At 36.0% G+C, this 20,934-nt stretch overlaps 1 protein-coding gene and 1 long non-coding RNA gene across 4 annotated transcripts in view; one reads left to right on the forward strand and one right to left on the reverse strand.

The window, feature by feature from the left end:
• Window positions 1-14,578, forward strand: part of LOC139362316 (uncharacterized) — an 84,619-nt gene extending 70,041 nt beyond the window's left edge. The window contains exon 4 of the long non-coding RNA XR_011620931.1: window positions 14,537-14,578. This is a non-coding gene — a long non-coding RNA (uncharacterized lncRNA). The remainder of the gene's footprint in view (window positions 1-14,536) is intronic.
• The window catches only part of HHI (hedgehog interacting protein), a 98,255-nt gene continuing 85,938 nt past the window's right edge, over window positions 8,618-20,934 (reverse strand). The window contains exons 12-14 of one of the 3 annotated variants that reach the window (XM_011710462.2): window positions 17,646-17,794; window positions 14,656-14,780; window positions 8,618-13,823 (exon numbers count right to left, since the gene is read on the reverse strand). In XM_011710462.2, coding sequence (XP_011708764.2) covers window positions 13,809-13,823; window positions 14,656-14,780; window positions 17,646-17,794 — 289 coding nt within the window. In that variant the 3' untranslated portion in view covers window positions 8,618-13,808. The other 2 variants (XM_011710461.2, XM_011710460.2) reach the window with 2 other exon arrangements.

Consider the following 20,934-nt stretch of genomic DNA (forward strand, 5'->3'; position numbering starts at 1 on the left):
TCTAATGAATTGTATCTGTATCTATGGGACAATAGTTTCAAAGAAATTTCACCACATTATCTCATTTGAAGTTTGCGGAAACATGTCAATTATCTTTTCATCCATTTTATCAAATATGAAATAAAACACAGATGATATTTTCTTCCAAAGTTTTGACTATGAGACATTAGAACAACTACTAATTAGTAGCTACTGAGACTCAGTTTCCACTGCTGGTTTAGGATATTGCCACCATGTTGTTATCTAGTCCAGAGTACCTCGGACCTCAAATTATGAACACAGATTAACTTGTACTCAACATTAATTTCCAATCTAGCAGATGATCTTGAATTACATTCTGAGGTCAAAAGAATGTAAGAATTGCCATACTGACCCATCCACCCCACTATTGTCTTGCTGAGGCACTTTCCTGGGAAGAACGCAAGCTGAAATAATCCTTAAACTTCAGGTGTACTTCAGCTTTAGTATAAATTTAGCGCTTTTCCTCTTGCACATGTCTGTAGGAGAAAGAAGATAACTTTTTGCTTAATCCTGTAATTCCTTATTCTAACAGTTTGGTGGTGGTTACTTTCAAAAGAGTTTGAAGGATTAATAGAATTATCTAAACTTTTGCTGCTCAGGGAGGATCTGTGGAGCAGCAGCATTGGAATGACCTGAGACCTTTGAGAAATGCAGATTACTGGGCTCCACTACATTCTTAGTGAGTCACAAGATTCACTAAGATGTTAACAAGATCCTCAGATAACTGGTAAGAAAGAACATTAAAACTTGAGAAGAATGGGCCTTAGAAGATGGTGTGCTAATTAACAGCATCTGAGGTTGAATAAATGGACACATCTTTTCAGAGATTTGCTGTTCTGGTGTTTTGGTTGGTGATGCTTGCTGTTCAAGGTTTTTGGCACTAGAGGGTAACACTGGGCTGAATAGCCAATGAGCAAGCACTTTCTTTGGGAAACAAATTGGTATCTCAAAATTATCTACTCTCAAATATGTTTGGTCTTTTGTGTCAAATTTACTCTAGCTACCGAATAACAATTGACATTTATTTAGTACAAATTATATGCCAAACACCGTGTCAGGTCCTTTAAATGAATCACCTTATTTTATCTTCAGATGTGCTATTATTGTTCAACTTTAAAGATAAAGAAATTAGGATTAAGGAAGTTAAGGATATATGTTTGTGGTCACACAGCTGAGAAAAGGCAAGACCTGACAGAGTGTGGATCAGACCAGGTCTGTCTGACTATGAGACTGGGCTCTGATAATGGATTTCAACTACTCTACAGCCATTCTGCACTGGCTTCTCTTGACTTCTGTCAATAATCTGTCAGGGCAGCCAGATTAAAGTAACAACTGTGACTTCATTGAACAATGAAAATAGAAGAAAAAAAATTAAATTAAAATTCCCTATGTTTTTAATGCACTTTCTTTGTAAGTGAGAACACAGTGATTATGTGCCCATGTTCTAGAGTTTTCTGTCTAATACAAGAGCCACTAGCCATATATGGCTTTTGAGTAACTGAAATGTGGCTACTATGACTGAAAAACTCAATGTTTACATGAGTTTTTAAGTAGTTTAATTTTAATTACTTTAACTTTAAAAAGTGATACTCAATTCAGTCATTAGAAAGCTTTTAAGTGTGTTTGGAACAACTTGGGCTTGTTAATCTACTTTTTCAGCTCTAAGTTTCATGCAAACTTTATTAAACAGATCAAGTATTTTTGATGAAAATTTTGTGTCTGAATTGAGATGTGCTATACATGTAGAATACACACTGGCTTCCAAAGACACTATAGCAGCGTTAACATATTTTATGAATAGTCTTGATATTGATTACATATTGAAATAATATTCTCAGTGCATTGAGTTATACAAAATATATTGTTGAAATTAGTTTTATTTGTTTATTTTTGCTTTTAAAACGTGGCTACTAGAAAATTTAAAATGATATATGTAGTTCACATATTTCTGTGGGACAGTGCTGCTCCAGAACCCTCTTGCTGGGTTCAAATCCTCACTCTACCATTGAATAGCTGTGGGAACTTTGGGTCCCATTTCTTAATCTATAAAATGGCATAAGAGTACCTATCTCATGTTGTTGAGAAGGTTCCAAGAATCAATATATGTAAAGTACTTACGGGGAGACAATTCTCCAGGACCTTTTTTGTTTCTGTGTATCCTGTAAGCAGAAGCTTTGAATATATTTCTTCTGAACTAACTTTTAAAGGATGCTTATATAACAACCAGCCTTGAAAGATAGTGATAGCTTCTCCCTCTAATGCAAAGATCAGGCAGGTTTGCCTACTGTCCATTATAAAAGATTTGGGATCCCTAAACTCAAAGTTTCTTTTCTGTAACCCAACCAACTTCCAGTACAAATATCACCTGGCTCTTTCCACAAAAAAGACATTCTGAAAAGGCTACACAGTGTATGATTCCAACTATATGACATTCAGGAAAAGACAAACTATAAAGGCAGTTAAAGAGATCAGTGGTTGGCAGGGCTTGGGGAGAGACAGGGATAAATAGGTGCAGCACAGAAGATTTTTAGGGCAGTGAAACTACTCTGTATGATACCATAGCGGCAGGTACATGTCATTATCCATTTATCACAGAGCTAAGAGTGAACCCTAAGGTAAACCATGAACTTTGAGTGATTATGATGTGTCAATGTAAGTTCATCAATTTTAACAAATGTACCTCTTGGGTGGGGGATGTTGATAACAGGAGAGGTAGGTTATGCATATGTGGGGGGAGAGGGTATACAAGACATATCTGTACCTTCTTCTCAATTTTGCTATTAACCTGAAATTGCTCTAAAACATAAAGTCTATATAAAATTGGAAGAAAAAAATCAATATAGCACAAATGCTTATTTTCTTTGTTTTTCAGGGTCTACATCTTCATTAAGGTATAGTTATTCATAGTGATAATTTCCTTTCATTTTTTTTTTCTCTTAACAAGAGTCTTTCACAGTTTTCTGTTACTGCAATGTACTATCTTGGCATAATTTACACACTGTAAAACTAATGTATATTTTATTTATAGTACATATCACTTTAGCAACCCAGTTTTAAACAGACAGATGAATTCCAGCATACATTAAAATATTGTAGTTGTTTGTGTGATTATAATGTTATTGCTGAAAATAAGAACAGCAGTTGTAGTAACCACAGCAAGGATCCCCAGTGTCACGAGGATGACTGACTGCTAAGCACAAATATTGACTCTGTGCTGTTGTGTACATTCTACCCAACTAAGCACAAGCCTGGAATTAAGATGGAAACCACACCATTGTTTCCTTTTTGGAGGCAGAAGGTCATGTTTTCATTAAGTCTTTTCCAGCATTACCATTCTGCCCTTGAAGTTAAAACAGCCTATCCACCATGAATTAGATCCTTGCTCCTCAAAGTAAGGCTGTGTACCATCAGGATTAGTATAACCTCAGAGTTTGTTGGAGATCATCTGAGGCCCCAGCCCAGATGTACTAAATCAGAATCTGTGTTTTAGTGAAGTCCCCATGTGACATGAGGCACTGTGGAGTTTGAGAAGCACTGTGTCAGACAATGAAAATGAGACCTCCGTGAAGTCTGATGCCATTTCTGGGGCACAGTGCTGTGGTGAATTGTGTCCCCTCCCCCTCTCCCTTCCCCAGATTGATATGTTGAAGTCCAAACCCCCAGTACCTTACACTGTGACCCTTTTGGAGAGACGGTCTTTACAGAGGTAATCAAGTTAAATCATTAGTTTAGGCCTGAATCCAGTATGATTGATGTCCTTATAAAAAGGGAAATGTGGGCACAGAGACACATGTAGAGGGAAGGTGATGTGAAAAGACACAGGGAGAAGATGGCCTGGCACAGATTCTTTCCTCACATCCCTCAGAAGGAACCAGGCCTGCCAACACTTTGATGTTATACTTCCTGCTTCCAGGACTGCCAGGCAATAAATTTCTGTTAAGCCTTCCAGTGTGTGATATTTTGTTATGGCAGCCTGAGAAGACTAATATTCTTGGTTATGCTTTCTTCTGTGTCTTGAATTGACTGCCTTCTCGATGATATCAACAGAGCATTTCTGCCCTTCTACATGCCCAGAATATGCTGTCAGGTAGGGTGCCTACAGCAGTTCTCTTGGGGACATAATTCATGGAAGAGGCAATAATGATGTTTGTGACAGTTGCAAAACCAAGCATTAAGGACCCTGAAGAGAGTAGCAGCTTCCCTGTAACATGTACTCCTTCAGCATAAAGGAAATGATGGACATGGATCAGATAATGTCTTAAAAATTTTGAGTGAGAGCTGTGGGAAACATGAATGGGTTCAAGAGTGAACCTACCAGGTGGAAGAAACAGAAAAAAGAGATTCAGAGAACACCTAAGAGGAGGCCACACCAGAACCACAGAAGAGTGGGAGAGCCAGGGCAAAGAGGAGGCTGGGAGATTAGAGGAAAATGAGTGAGAGTGTCTTTTATGATTATGTAACCACTACAAATTCGTGAAATGCAGTAGTTAATATATTCCTATGTAAGAGTTGCAGTTTCAAATCTGCCATCCACATAGATCATGAAATTAGTACTACCTAATAGTAATACCTGTTTGTTAGAGCTGAGAGAACCTGAGTTCTTTTATATATAAGGAAGCTGAGTCCCAGTGCGGTGAGAGATATATCCAGTAGCTTCCAGCTAATTAGTTGGAGACTTGGGTACAGGATCCACATCTCCCAGCCGTAGGCCAGAGCTCTTGCCTCTTGCCAGTACACCTGGCATGTGTTGCTTTTGGTAGCTGTAGATCATAGAACAGAGTGTCTACGATAAGTGAAATTGCTTTACATGAAGCACATGGATTTTGCATCAAGGAGTTTTAATTATAAGGCTATAAATATGTCAAAAGGATCTGACAACATCTTATTAAATTACAAGACTGAGCTCAAGCAGTTTCTGATGCTGGCATAGTCCCAAGAAGACTGAGTTTTATAGTTGGGAGCTACCCAGCTTTCTACCTCCCTCTCCCTCCCGCCTCCTTTTCCCTTTTAAAGTGTTTGTTTATTTTAATCATAGAAAATACTGCATGAAAATTATAAAAATGTAGAAGAAATATTTTATCCAAATTGTTTTCCTTTCTTTTATCCTCTCATTTCTTTGAATGATAATAAGATTTAATCTTCAGAGGGTCCTCTTTAGAACTCCCAATAGAAAAAACTATTTTTTACTGAAGAGATATTAAGTGTGGCTGGTATTTTAAATTGCATTTCCGTTGGAAATAGAACACTAGTTTCAGCTTTTCTATTAAAAAAGTGAGTGTAAAGGAGAGATTTTATAGACATATCTGTCACATTAACTGTCAAAATCCTGGGGAACTTGGCAGCTGAGAATTGTGATAGTACCAGTGTGAGCTGTGAAGTCTTTTAGTGACAACTGTGAAGGTTCCACTTCTCCACTGCCTTAGGAATTTAAGGTTTACATTCCAAGTTTGGAAGTAGGATCCCTCTAACATTGTGATCACATGGGATCCAAGATAATGGTTTCTTAATGTGCCCTTTTAAAGATCTCATCATGTCCCTCTTAAAGATGTCATCATGTCCCTTTTTAGTTCTACCACATCATCTCTCTTCTCACTGGTCTCTCATTCTTATTAATACTTCTATCAGCTGGGCATGGTGGTTCATGCCTGTAACCCCTGCACTTTGGGAGGCCAAGGCTGGTGGATCACCTGAGGTCAGGAGTTCAAGAACATCCTGGCCAACATGGTGAAACCCTGACTGTACTAAAAATACAAAAATTAGCCAGGCGTGGTGGTGGGTGCCTGTAATCTCATCTACTTGGGAAGCTGAGTCAGAACCCAGGAGTTGGAGGTTGCAGTGAGCCTAGATTGAGCCATTGCACTCCGGCCTGCACAACAAGAGTGAAACTCTGACTGGGCGTGGTGGCTCATGCCAGTAATCTCAGAAACTTGGGTGGCCGAGGCGGGCGGGTCATGAGGTCAAGAGATCGAGACCATCCTGGCCAACATGGGGAAACCCCGTCTCTACTAAAAATACAAAAATTACCTGGGTGTGGTGGTGGGCATCTGTACTCCCAGTTACTTGGGAGGCTGAGGCAGGAGAATCGCTTGAACCCAGGAGGCAGAGGTTGCAGTGAGCTGAGATAGTGCCACTGCACTCCCGCCTGGCAACAGAGCAAGACTTGGAAAGAAAAAAGAAAGAAAAAAAAAGAGCAAAACTCTGTCTCAAAAAAAAAAAAAAATTAAAAATTAAAAAAAAAAAAATCGTGGCAATCAGCGTCTAAAAACGGGAAATGGAGGCCACTTTAAGTGTTTACCACAGCGGGAATTTAAAGCGGGAATTATGCTGGTGATGGCAGATCTGAGAAGCCAAAAAAGAGAGAGTGAAGGAACCCAGAGAGATGAGCAAGAAATCACTTCCATCACTAGAGTGGATATATGTACTATTATTTTCTTCACATATGTAGGAAATGGTATAGGTCTATCAGGGATTCAAAAAAATAGTAGACACACAAGAAACAAAAGGGTGATCATGGGCTGAGCCACAAGGATGCATTCTAGGAGTCAGAAAGGTAGAAAAACAAAGAATTGTGGTGTTTCCTGGGCTGCTGTGAACATGAGCTAGAGGGCTCTTTTCATGGTGATATTTTGTCTAACTTAAAACTTCTAAAGAGCAATCTGAGCTGAGGAACACTTACTGAATAAACACTTTATAACACATTTTATTCTCTTAGAAATAATGTCTTGCAGAGAGAGAGTTTTTCATTTCAACGAGTCAAAGAGATGCATTTATCCAGGAAGAAAGGGGACTTAGATGAACACATTTTGCTTCTCTAAAAAAAAAAATTCGCAGATTTTAAATTTGTGCTCAAAGTAACGGGTCAAAATACTCCTGGTAGGGTTAACTGGAAGCAATAGCGAGGTAAGCAAAGTTTTAGGCTACCTGCAATCACCTTCGTTCATATCCCTCCCCCTCCATATGCTTCTTCCCTTCCATTTGGGCACCCAGGGTTCCTAACTGCTCTTCTACATTCGTTACTTATTCTTACTTACTTGAAAAGATGAGGTTTAAGGGACTTACAACCTAGAACAAATTTATCAATGTAACATCTTCATGGCTGCCTAATGAAACTGACCCTTAACATTGGCATATATTTTGGAAGAAAATTTTAAAATTAGAACGTGAAAAATGACAAAAGATGAGAATATTTTGAAGTAGTTTGTCTATAGAGTATTTAAAAATTGGTGTTTATGTAATCAGTCTGTATATTTAGAAAAAAGTTTTAAATTCTAAAATAAAAAAGAATTTTAAAATAGCACATGTACATCAAGTCATAAGATAAAGTTTAATCATTTGATCACGTTAAAAGACACAAAACACAGTCAATCTAACCAAATTTCAGGCATGCATTTACATAAATATATTAAATTAAGAAAAGAAATTGTACACTTAAACATCCTTTTCACCTAAAAATCATTAAATCCACAGATCAACAATAAAACCAATTCTCTGCATTTACCACTTCAAGATACAATTGTTCTATTTTAAAGATAACACAAATACACTTGTTAGAATTTATATGCATTATACATATATTATATTTTACATAGATAGTGTGTATACATATGTAGTGTTTGTACAGATAGATAAATATATATACATGGGTGTGTGCACATGTACAGATACACACAGATGTACTTTAGGCCATCTGTACTATTACTGCTGAATTCTAAAGTTGAGCTGAACTGGTGCCGTTGGATGTGATTATTGTCTTTTGCTTCAAACATGCTCATGATGCCCATTGGGCCCACAATCCCCCTTAGTAAATGTCCTTGTCTTTTCTACAGCACATAATCATGGTAGGCACTTTAATAAATATTTGTTGAATTAATAAATGGATAGATGATTGAATAATAGAAGATTGATTAAAGAGAACTGCATATTATAATAACTTGGTTAAATAAATCAAATAAGTTCAAATTCAGAGAAATTACCTGAGCCAATGACTATGCATGTAACTTTTCAGACATTTATAGAAATCTCACCTAGTACATATGTTAACCCTGCTCCCTTAAACTTGTACCTGCCTTTACTACCTGTTCAAATACCCTTCTCCCTTTTATTAACAGAAATCTAGGCATGGGTTGGTCCTGGTGTCTCCTGTGAGTAAGGTTCCGGACAAACTGCCCTAATTTTCAACAACCTAAAGGAAAATGAACTATTAGAGAAACCAAAACATATTAGAAGAATGATAAAGATAACCTTTCCTTAATACAGGACAAAATAAATCACAGATAAAACCAAAAAAGACGCAGAATTCTCATTTAAGTGTTGTTTTACGTTTGTTCATTGTGATTCAATAATTTTTTTCACTTCAGTTAGTTGGGTTACTTTCGAATAAATAGTTTAGTTTGCTATACCATGTCCTGGGGAATCAAGTTCTAAAAATTTCACAGTGCCTCAGTTACCATTTATCTTATTACTACATGGTTCTTGGTGAAATGCATGTCCAAACATATGCTGTGAATATAATGAGATAAGGGAAATATCTGATCTCTCATAAGGTAGTCAACTTGGTTTCTCCATAACAGTATTAGGAAAAGGACTCTATTGTACATGAAATCTTAATTTATTCTAGAAAAATCATGTCTCAAGTTTTAAGAATATAAGGTAAAGAAACATAGGTTTTGGGTGTACGATCCCAAACCTGATCATACCTTGTTCATGTGAATGGCAACTATCAATTAGTTATTTTTTTTAGTGAGAGGGAAAATGTATAAGAATTAGTTTGTAACTGCAAAGACAAAGCTTATTTCATATTTAGCCATTATGAATTTCCCATTACTGTTAATGTTCAGTTCTTTTTATATTATGTACTGAAATGTTTTCTTTTTGACTTAGAAGATTATAGTCAATTGAGATAACTCATCATACATTTATATTAATTACATATATATGTGTGTATATATATATATACACATGTATTTTGGATTTAAGTAACACATGATCTATATATGCAAAAAGAAAACCCCAAGAAATCCTACATGAAAGATGATGGCTGACTTTATGATGTATGTGAGAAGTAACCTTAGATTTAATGTTAGGCTGATACCATTTTTTTATGTTACTGTTTAGTCTGGCTTAAAAAAGAATAACAGGTTTTAAGCACAAGGCTTTGTATTGATAGAAGGAATCCAATTATTTATTTTTTATTTTGTTAATTGACTTATATATGACCTATACAAATTATATGGGAATCAAGGTAAATGACGGGTATACCTTAGGTTCATATTTAATGAGGAATTTAAGAATTTAAGAAAAGTCCTAATCTCATAAGTGAACAAACCTTTCCATAGCATCTAGGAAAATCACCACAGTGACCGAGAAGAAAACAGCTGTACAATGCTCCCTCACAATCCCATGAATATATATTACTCTCCTAAAAACTTATTTTAAGGTGATGTCCAGAACTTATTCAGAGAAGATAGTTAAGAGAAAGAAGGATTGAAGTTGGCTAGGATTAGTGTTTGGCAGGTTCCATGGTTTTATATATATACATACACACACATATATATATGTGTGTGCATCTGGACTGGTAGAGATTTCTGCTCTTCCTTATTTCTTTCAATGATTGTAATAGATCAGCCTAGTATGTCATTTGTTTACATATTATATATATACACACACATATATATATATATAAAATGAATTTGGTTATGTATGTATGACCAGTTTATGGTGGTGTGATCAAAAAAGGATAAGATAGCAAACATATATTTATTTTTAGGTATTGTAAAGATAAACTTTCTGATGGTATTGCCAGCATTCACAGTAATAGTTTACTTCTTGGGAGTAGTTTAAAAATATGTACATTTTCTGCCATGGGACTTCGGTCTGAGTCCTCTGCAATTTCAAATCTCAGGGGTAGGGAAATTAAGATTTTTAAAGTCTCCATTGAGGAACGGCTTCTTATTTTTTTTCTCACAGATTTGGAATAATTTTCTTAAAATTATTCCATAGAGAAGGTTGTTCCTTGGCTAGGAAATAGCTGCTAACTTTCCCTGCTGTTAGCTAACCCCAGTGTTATTCTCCATGTCTTTCCTGTATCTATGCTAGAGCAGCTGAATGGGAGCATCTGGACTGGTAGAGATTTCTGCTCTTCCTTATTTCTTTCAATGATTGTAATAGATCAGCCTAGCATGTCATTTGTTTACTATCCACTTCTTTGTTACATAGAATTTGAGAAAATGTGGAATCAGGAGAGGCTATTTTTCAGAAAAACAAAGAAAAGATCATAACCAACAAAATCAATAGCAGTCTAGCCCAGGATACCTTCAACATGGTTGTATTGAGAACACGTCTATTTAGGCAAAACCGATAGAAAATATAGGAGAGGGAAGTGGCTAAAAGGAAAAAGAATATATATATGTATGTGTGTATATGTATATATATGTATGTGTATATATATACATGTATATACACACACACATGCACATATATATTAGCCGAGAGAGCGAGAGAGAGAGAGAGAAGGAGGGAGGGAGAGGAAGAGAACATAGACATTATAGGTAACATTTTATAAACTAATTGGTTAATCAGTCAACTACAATTAAAACTACAACTGCCAATGGTATATCTTAGCTTTCCTCTAAAAATCTGGGCTTGATTTGTCTTTTATGTTTCAAAGCTAAGAGTTTTAGTGGAAAGTTGGATTAATAAAAGTTTAAATTAATGTATATCTTGAACGCTCCTAGATGTAGCATCTAACCTCACACCTTACACCTGGTAAAGCTTATATAGTTTATAACTCAGAGATAAAAACAATATCAAAAGCAAATGGAGGCTGGGCATGGTGGCTCACGCCTGTAATCCTGGCACTTCAGGAGGCCTGGGTAGCTGGATCACTTAAAGTCTGGAGTTTGAAATCAGCCTGGCCAACATGGTGAAACCCTGTCTCTACGAAAAACACACAAAAAATTAGCTGGGTATACTGGCGGGTGCCTGTAATCCCAGCTACTCGGGAGGCTGAGGCAGGAGAATTGCTTGAATCCAGGAAGCGGAGGTTGCAGTGAGCCGAGATCGTGCCACTGCACTGCAGCCTGGGTGACAGAGCAAGACTCCGTCTCAAAAACAAAAACAAAAACAAACAAACAAAAACAAAATGAAACAAAACAAAAAACAGCAAATGGATTAAAATTGTTAGTATACTATTTTGTAATTATTTTCAAAGAACTAAATAGGGAAGAAGTAACTGCGCTGGGGCATGCAAATAACAAAGAGAACAGTTTTCTATTTAAATTGTGTGTATATATTGTATGTGTTGGTTTCTCTACTCTTTATGAGATACTCATCAATCTGAGAAAACTTCCGAGTATTCTTTGTGATAAAATAAAAAATATGTTTTACAATAATGACATTGAAAAAAAATCCAAGAAAAAAAGTTATGGATGGAAGCACTTTTAGCCATCACTCAATTTCTTAAATCTTTTCTCCTTTTCACTTAAAGATCTGCCAATTGGTGTTCCTTTTATTACCTAAATAACTGTCAAGAAAACAAGGTTTTATGAACCAGGACAACAGTGTGGCAGAAACAGTAGTAGAAAGGTTATTTCCAACCATTTAAAACAACTATAATGTCATTTCACATTCAACTGACAACCACAGCTTAAACTTGAGAATGGACAAGGGAATAATAATATACATTTTTCTTTTGCATTATTTTGTCTTTATCTTATGCATCAGTATTCTTACGAAGAACCTTTATTTCTTCCATTTGAGATTGTGTGCTTTATGAACTGAGCAGATGTTGCCTTTCTTGTGATTAAACAATATTTTTTTCCTAGCTATTACTTCTTAACCAATTCCTACCTGCCTCTCATCATGAATCATTGAAGATAATTCTCCAGTCATGCATTTAAAAAATCTACTTGAAAGAAAAGGTCAAAGAGATTTTTTGAATTGACCACTTAATTTAAAATATGTTGCCATCAATTAGCCAGTGCTATCTACTTTTCTCCTAAGAACAGAAAGAAATGACTCCAATGACTTTACTTTCTTTGCTTGGTTTAATATCCGTGGATCTTGCTATCTTCTCTTGAGAAGAATTTGGTCTTTTATTCTAACGACTCACAAAAGGAAAGGCAGTGACACCTGGGGCACATATGTTTTTCTAAGTCACTTGAAAATCTTTCACTTGGGAAAAAGCTGTATAAAAAATCTGGGCCTGGTCAACTTAATATAGATATTTTAAAACAGTAGAACTAATGGCAATAGAACACCTTTTATTTTGGGGAGGAGACGGAAAGTTTAAAGATATAAGAAGAAATGCTTGATTTTTTTAGATTTTACTGAATATATAGCAGTATCCTTATTGTTTTCAGGGAAGCTAGGAAGAATTGGAGAATGTGTAATAAAACTGCACTATTTGACAGATTTAGACAGCTGGCTCCCTCACAAGAAGTTCACATTTTGTTAATGTCACCCACGTTGAATAAGGGACGATTAGATGGTAAGGTCCATTTACAAAAATGGTTGTCAGGACATTTTTTTTTTTAATTGTAAAACTTTCTGTGATGGAATTCAGTAAAAGGGCTATGAAGAGAAAGCAATGGAGACAAAAGATTGCTATTAACCTACAGATGCAGGCTACTGCATGGTTCATTGCAAGATTTGTCACACTGTTGGGCCAATGAAGTGTTAGTGTGACTAGAAGGGACCACCCCTTTTCTGGGGTAAGAGGGCAATTTGGTCTCCATGCTCATTTAATCCTGAGACTTCTTTGAATAGACTGTCAATTGAATCTAAATTGTGCAAAATTATGCATGCACTTTTTAATGCAGGCTATTGTTCACTAAGCACTGAACCAAGATTTCTCAACCCATTTCCATTTGGCATGAGGTCACTTGAAACTTAAGTAATCATATATGGAAGACAAGAGCAGTGTACTTAACCAATCTTTCTACATTGTGGCTTCTATATAAATGCTTACTGGGCTTTAATTGCAAATCTCTCACCTTAAAACAGTAGAGAAATACTAGCTACAATGTATTTTTTAAATTGAGGCCTGTATTCCTAAAGGTAAGGAGCAGGTTTAGAAAGTCAGCCGGCGCTGCATAATCTATACTGCTCTACAATTTAGATTCTAGAGGAATGGATGTTTACAGAAGAAGGACAGCCATAGTGGGTATGCACTTGTCATGAGTAGATGTGTTTTTTCAGTAGTGCAAAGAGGCCTTATATTTTGTTAAAATCCAAACGTGGAGAGCTGGCTTTGAAAACCATGAAGAAAAATATCTACTAGACTTTTTGCAGTTTTAAGTCAGAACATGTCATCTCTTTAAAACCCTGAACAGAACATTTACAGAAAATTTATTGATACATTAACCAAAGAATATTTTCATTGAGTTCTGAAGGAACACGTACATTTAAAGTCGTATTTGGCAAGAATTATTATGTTAAAAATTTGTACAGGTGACAGCTTACATAGCCAAGATTTTTAAAAAAACAAGTGAGCTCTTCTCCAGTGAGGTTCGATTCAGTGGAAATCTGCAACATTCTAATAACATGGACTCTGACAGTCTTGCTATGGTGAAAAGCACTTTACAAATGTTTAATGCTGGAATTTTATAAGAATTGGCTGTTTTCTTGCTTTTTCTTCCGTCGTTAATGATTACATGTTGGCACAAGGATACCTTGCTAGATTAGATCCACAGCACATTAAAGACTGTTTGCTTTCTCACTCCCCTTCTTTCCAATTAAGTTGGTGAAAAATGTAACTTTAGTGTTTTACAGGACAGGGTAAAGGTGTTTCATCTAGGTGATGTCTATATTATAAAAATAAAATAAAATATATAAATATGTAACACAAACCCAGTGCCTATTGTTAAATAAAATATACAATGAAAGCAGACTTTTTAGGAAGACTGATTTTAAAATATGCTGTTATGATTTAATTATACAACACTTGAAAACGATCTTGAGATTAAGACGAAGTAATCAGATTTCTCAGCCAATAAAAAGGTAAGTGTAACATTCTGTAATTGGATACACTGACAAAAATGAAGATTATAATTTTATATCAAGTTGCTCACTTAGAAATTCATCAGGGAGTTCTGAAACATTCTCTCCTAGTATAGTACTTTAATATAAAAATATTACCTTTTTTATTAGATCCATCAGATTGCACAGTAATGTTTCAAAACTCTATTAAAGTTGACTTTAGTGATTACTGACAGAAAATTCCTGGGAAGTCAAATAATCTCTTCTAGTGACATAAAAAATCCATTATCAATTTACAGTGGAATTTCTGTGTAAATTACTCTGCCCAAGGAAGTATATATTTTTAAAAATCATCTGTTAAGCAACAACGCATATAGGGATTATGAGTATGTGTATGTGCATATGTGAACAAACATGCTGACATACACACAGAGGATCTGCACATTTCTGGAAATCATTTTTAAATTAATAAAAGAGAATGAAATCACAGGAGTGTGTAGCAGGATAACAGTCTTTTTTTTTTTTTTTTTAATGACAGGCTAAAAAATAAATGCCCATTGGAAGGGAATATGCAAACAGTCCCAGAAACTATACAATGTAACTTGTTAGATCCAGCAAGTAAGATGTCATGTCAATGATCTGATCAAGAATACCTGCCCTGGTCACTCTGCGGATGTTTCTGTCCACTTGTTCACACTGAGGACCAAGATATCCTTTTTTACAGAGGCACTTGTTCGGTCTAACACAGACACCTCCATGACGGCATGCTGGCTCACATTTTGCTGGGAGAGAAAAAGAGCAAGAACATCACACTCTCATTCTGTATGTCAGAAACAGGACTGAGCATGAGACCTACAAATATTGCTGAATAAGGGGAGTGAGGGAAAAAAGGAGGGAGATAGTTACAAAATGATCTGAAAGATAAATATACAAGTAGGAAACGCGCTTTTACACCCATAGTTATTTGGAGGCCTGAACTCGGCAGAGAACGAGAGACATTTCTAGAGAAGCAGAGATCATGAGAAACAGTTGCAACCCTTTGCAAAATTAACTCTATTTAAAATGGAGATTTTAGTCCTTCAAAATCTCTGCTCCACAGGAGCATTCTCTACAGAGGGCCTCGCAAACTCTGTTCCCATTCCTTCAAGGTAGGATCTCAACATGGGAGTGACCTAGCCTGAGGGGGAGACAGAGAGGCTCAAGCATCTCCAATGTAACATAAAGGAACAGTCAGTTTTGGATTTTGGTTAGGTGGAATATCCACCATATAAACTCCTTTGGATTCTTCCTTCCTCTTGCTTCCAGGGGGCAGACAGCATATGCTTTGCTCTCTGATGACATTTTGAAGTCCCTTTCTGGAGTCAGTGCAACTGGCCAACAAAGGATGTTCTGAGCCAACCTTTTCAGGGTTACCCTACAGCACAGAATTTATTCATTAAAGAATTTTTGCCACTACAATATAAATGGGGAATATAAAGATATACTGCTAAAATGAGACATAAAATTGGATATGTAAATTGCCATTTTCTGATTAAATCTGGGGAGTACAGTCACTGTGGATGGAGTCAAATTCCTTCAATACATTTCCCTATGTTTTGACAAGACAGGGTTATTTTAACCTTTCAAATACATTAATCAAATTCCAGGGGCCTGTTTTTGACACATGGAAAAGAAAAAATAAGCAGAAAATAAACAATTTTATGTTTTAAATCTGTGGGAGATGAGTAAACAATGTGAGTACGTGAATAAAATTCTTGATTGGGTCCAAAACATCCCAAATAAACAGATTACTTTTATAGAATGGTTTTGGTGAATATTATGTATTCAAACTATTTAAATTGATTCAGTGTAAAAATGAAAGTACCTCATGGAGTAAAACTTTATGTTAACTCAATGTATGTCTATTTTCATTTATATCACAATTTATTATTAGTATCTATTAAGCTTTGTACAATGCCAACTGTATTCAAGATAATTCATTCACCCTCATTTAAACACGCTGTTACTAGCAGGCTTCAGGTAACGTAAGAGATTAGGCAAAATGCAAAGCAGGGAATATAACAGAATGGACACTGTATGTTATATTCTGTTACTAAAAGATGCAGAGAGGCTGGGCATGGTGGCTTACGCCTGTAATCCAGCACTCTGAGAGGCCAAGGTGGCAGATCACATGAGGTTGAGAGTTCAAGACCAGCCTGGCCAACATGGTGAAAACCCGTCTCCACTACAAATACAAAAATTAGCAGGGCATGATGGTGGGCACCTATAATCCAAACTACTCGGGAAGCTGAGGTGGGAGAATCACTTGAACTCAGGAGGCGGAGGTTGCGGTGAGCCGAGATTGCCTCACTGCACTCAAGCCTTAGCGACAGAAAGAGACTCCATCTCAAAAAAAAAAAAAAAAAAAGCAGAGAAAGTAGATATTGTCAGGCAGCAAAGAAAGCAGAAAGACAATATATTAGCAGGAATTTGAATATCATTACGTTTGAATACTGATTCTCATATTTTTGGTCAACTAACAAAAAGGTAGAGAGGATGGGTCAATAACATGTAAGCATTTGTTTTAAATAATGTGATTACTTCATTTCTGTTGAGTTTTAATTTTGATAATTCCTTCCTAGATACATAACCATAGTATTAATCAAACACATAATGTTATTAATGCTGAAGCAATTTAAGTTTAAAATGTATCCTCTATGTTTGGTTTTAAATGTTGGTTATTTTTGTTGGGCAATATAAAAATAGACAAGTTATAGTTATAATTCTTTGAAATACATCTTGAGGACAAACAAAAAGATAGCATTTATGAATAAATAATATTAAATGTGAATCTGATATTTTAATTTTCATTGGCAATAAGTATTTTAATATTTGAAATAACCGAGATCAAAATCTTTTCTAAGTGATGGTATATGCTGATTGTTAATTATGCATTTTCAACATACACATTTTAAACTCTAGGTTTCTAAATTTGTCTAATTTTCTGACTTTACACCAAGTAGAACTTAAGCATCACTGCACATAATTGAGGAACTATCAAGTTATAGGCTAGAACAACCCTGGAATAAATCTTTGCTCTCTCTGAGCAGATGCACACCTAGTTGATGGTTCACAGGGGAGCGGCAAAAAGCATGAAAAAATCTCATAATATGTCTCCAGATAATTGCATTTTCCCCTTTTATTTAATAACACCCACTGAAAAGCCCTGTTTTTAGTCTGCTGTGGTAGGAAAGCAAGCAGTAAAGGCAGGGAGGGCATTTACGGGGTGTCTGGAAAATGCTAGTGCTTGGAGAGGGGTTTGGCAAACACTAAGTCATTGGCTAGTGTGAAATCTCAGAACCCAGGATTGAGAGGCCCACAGAGATTATCTAGTTGTGCTATTTGCATTTTTTACTTTTTGAAAGGACTCAGTCATTTAAAGGTTTTGCATATTTATAATTAACTTACATAAGTGAATTGTTTACATTAAGAAAATGAGCAAGATTTTACTTACAAGTTCAGAAACAGATGAGCATTAATAGTATTGTAAATAGCTAAACACTTTTGAACACTATATTATTGTAGAAGAAACAATCGGTGTTGAGTTCTTGAGTACCTAAGGATTGACTCATCCCCAGTCCTTTTCAGGTGAAAACAAAAATACTAACCGATTCTGCAGAAGTCCCCCTCCCAGCCTGGACTGCAGCAGCACTTTCCCGTGGGGGTGCAGTAGCCGTTTCGACAGAGCCTGGAGCACTCTGAAGTCAATGTCGGTGCAGGTTGTACCGTGGCTCTGCATTCCTCAGGCATTAAAGGTCTACATTAAAAGACAACAGTTGAAAGTGTATTCCAGTTGAAAACCAGCAGTGGAATGAAATTTAGTGATTCTGTGGCTTACAAAGCATGCCTCTTACTTTCTAGAGAGACTTTTATTTCATTTCTTTAAGAGACTCACTCAGATTTACAACTTTCTAAGGATAGGAAATATATACCAGTGAGGAAACAAACTAACCAGTTTGTAACCCAACTAAACACATTAAACATTCTAAGAGACTTTATCCTGATCAAAACCCATTGATGAAAACTATCTTTAATTAAATTGACATTTCACATTTGGTAACTACGAATTTCTAACAATTGCAATATTTAAAGTAAAGATGTATAAATATCTTAAAACTTTTCCCCCATATCTACAAAAATGTTTAGGAATAGTGTCTGAGATAGTTTCACTTGTTATTGACACAGTTGGCAGTAGTACAGGGCTGAAGGCATTCATCAAAATGACTTGTAGCCTGAAAAGCTTTGGAATCAATTTTTGTTTTAATTTTACATTTCTTTTTGAGATAATATTTTTAGACTGATTTTTTTGAAAGGCGACCGTAATATATGGGTGTATACTATTGAGTCAAAGTTTAAACTCTATGCACAGAAAGCTCCATATATATGTAAAGATTATATATACATATATAAAATCTGATTTTGATCCACATATATGTCAAGATTATATATATATAGATAACTTGATTTTGTCCTGCTATAAGGAAAAAGAATGCCAAAAGTAGCAAACAGAAACATCTTCTTTGCAATGTAAAAAGTCATAGATTTTAGTTGTTCTGCAACTGCCATCATTTAGAGTGGAAACCAAGATGCCTTCCGAAGAGTTTTATGGTTCTTACTGTTTTTAACATAAGATGTCATTCGAGCTGGGTCAGGCTGGAGTCATGGTCACAACTGCTCATTACCTAATCTTCAGGGAAAAAATGTGCAGTGGCACTTTCCTATCAGTCGCTGTTACCTGTGCCACAGTGCGGTGAGAAGATTCTTTTCAGTTAAGGAATGTAAACAAATGTTTTCATTGACAGTCAAATCAACAGCATTAGGATGGCCAAGCAGATGGACACCTTAAGTACCATAAGAAGAAGGTGACCATTACAGGTCAAAACCTCAAGAGGTAAATTACAGAGCTTTCTGAGACAAGCAAATAATTAAGCCCTGCAGACTCGGCTTTTTTGAGATAGGTTACCTTGTTATGTCCCTATGGCAATATGAACAGTGATAATAATTTGGGGCCTGATCACAGGCTGTTTCTACAATGACTCAAAACCATATAAACCATATATGTTAAAAACAAAAATATTTAAAACATACAGTGGCTTCCCTAGCTCTTCTCCTGAAGAAAAGTCCCACTCTATGTTGAAAGTGCTGTGTTCTGCAGCTAACATGACAATTCACAAAACACCCTTAAATCTATTCAGCCGCCTATTTGAATCTAGGAATGGTCAATTTCTGTGAAAGATCCTGCAGGCATTCTATGCACTAAGCATATTTTTATTCAAAAAACATTAACAGTTTCCATGTGTTCCTCAAAAGTGTCTTTCTGGGAGTAAGGGTGGGGTGGGATAAGGTAGAGAAGATGTTAAACGGCTATGCCAAGAAAAGTAAGGACACAATCTTCGCCTTCTTCTTGCTGTTCTTGAGTATCCCGAGTATATTGTATTTCTTTCTCATTTAAAATTCTTATTTTATTTGTGAGACAATGGCGGCATTTCTGACCACAAGAAGAGCAGTTTTTCAGTAGCCATGAAATTCTTCTGAGTCGTAGGCCATGATCATCTACGAAGTGGCATTCAGTAAACAAATATTCTCATTGAAATTGCAGAATTCTGTGCATCTAATTTCTATTCCTTACTCACTTGCTCACCCACTTTCTGACTCATTCAAGAAAAGAGACTCAGAAATAAAGTATGTCAAAAATCTATTACATGTTATAGGCAATGAAAAATTTGCAGGTACCTACTCTCACATACTTCCCCATGAGATGGTTTATGCCTAAACTGGTGAATCTAAAGAGATGGCATCATTTAGATCATGTATATAGGTGAACTTTGTTAAACAACAACTAGAAGATGTTGCCTGTTTGAGGCAAAGTATAGGAACACTGATTCACGGGCACTGGGGAAAGGAATGAGGACATGATAAATAGGAATCCGATACTGAAGGGCAATTCTTTCAGGGAGAGTGTCTGACCCCTGTTTCCCTGCTGATACTCCAGTTTGATGCTTTGACTATTTTTCACCAAACATTCAAACATATGGAAACTCAGATTAGGGAGAAGATTCTAATTTTTTTTTTTTCCCTAAGATTTGGTAAATGTCTGTCTACCTGCGGATGTAGTAATTATTTCCCACCTGGGCTTGTTTACTTTAATTTATATAAGACTGTGTAGCTGTAATATACAAACATTGTAATTCCCTCAAGTTTTATTTAAATACCAGGAGAATTTATCTTTTTTTGTTCTACATAGTTGATAAATAACATTCTGTACTTATTATATTAAATCAATCCTCTCTCTTTTAAACTGTTGCTCTATCAAGATTCCCTTAATATGAACATTTACATAAAAGATTGCTTGTCTCTTATAGGGTTCTCTTCAGGAATAGGCTGTTTACCTATTTTTTTCCCTTCTTCACTGAAGATTTTCTGAGGGCAGAAGCTACATACTCAATCCTCTTCAAGTCCAATCATTCACTTGGGCAAGTACTGAGCTCTTCAGGAGGATAAGACATAAATAGTACAGGGTCCTGAGCCTCACACAGACCACTGAGGATAAGACAAACAGGCATACACAAAAGTATAATGCAGTGTGATCTTTGCTATGATACAGGCACACATGAAGTATTATAGAAACACAGATGAGGAGGCAACTAGTTTAAGGGATGTTATAGAAAGATGACATACTACCATGTATTTTATCTTCTTCAAGTATTCATATTCATAGGAAATAGGAAAATTCTGTATAAGTCAGTCAATAAATGTTTATTAAATTAAATTAGGTCAGGTACAGTGGCTCACACCTGTAATCCCGGCACATTGGGAGGTCAAGGTGGGTGGATCACCTGAGGTCAGGAGTTCGAGACCAGCCTGGCCAATATGGTGAAACCCTGTCTCTACTAAAAA

Source organism: Macaca nemestrina, chromosome 3, assembly GCF_043159975.1.
Source record: "Macaca nemestrina isolate mMacNem1 chromosome 3, mMacNem.hap1, whole genome shotgun sequence".
In the NCBI taxonomy this organism is placed as follows: domain Eukaryota; kingdom Metazoa; phylum Chordata; class Mammalia; order Primates; family Cercopithecidae; genus Macaca; species Macaca nemestrina.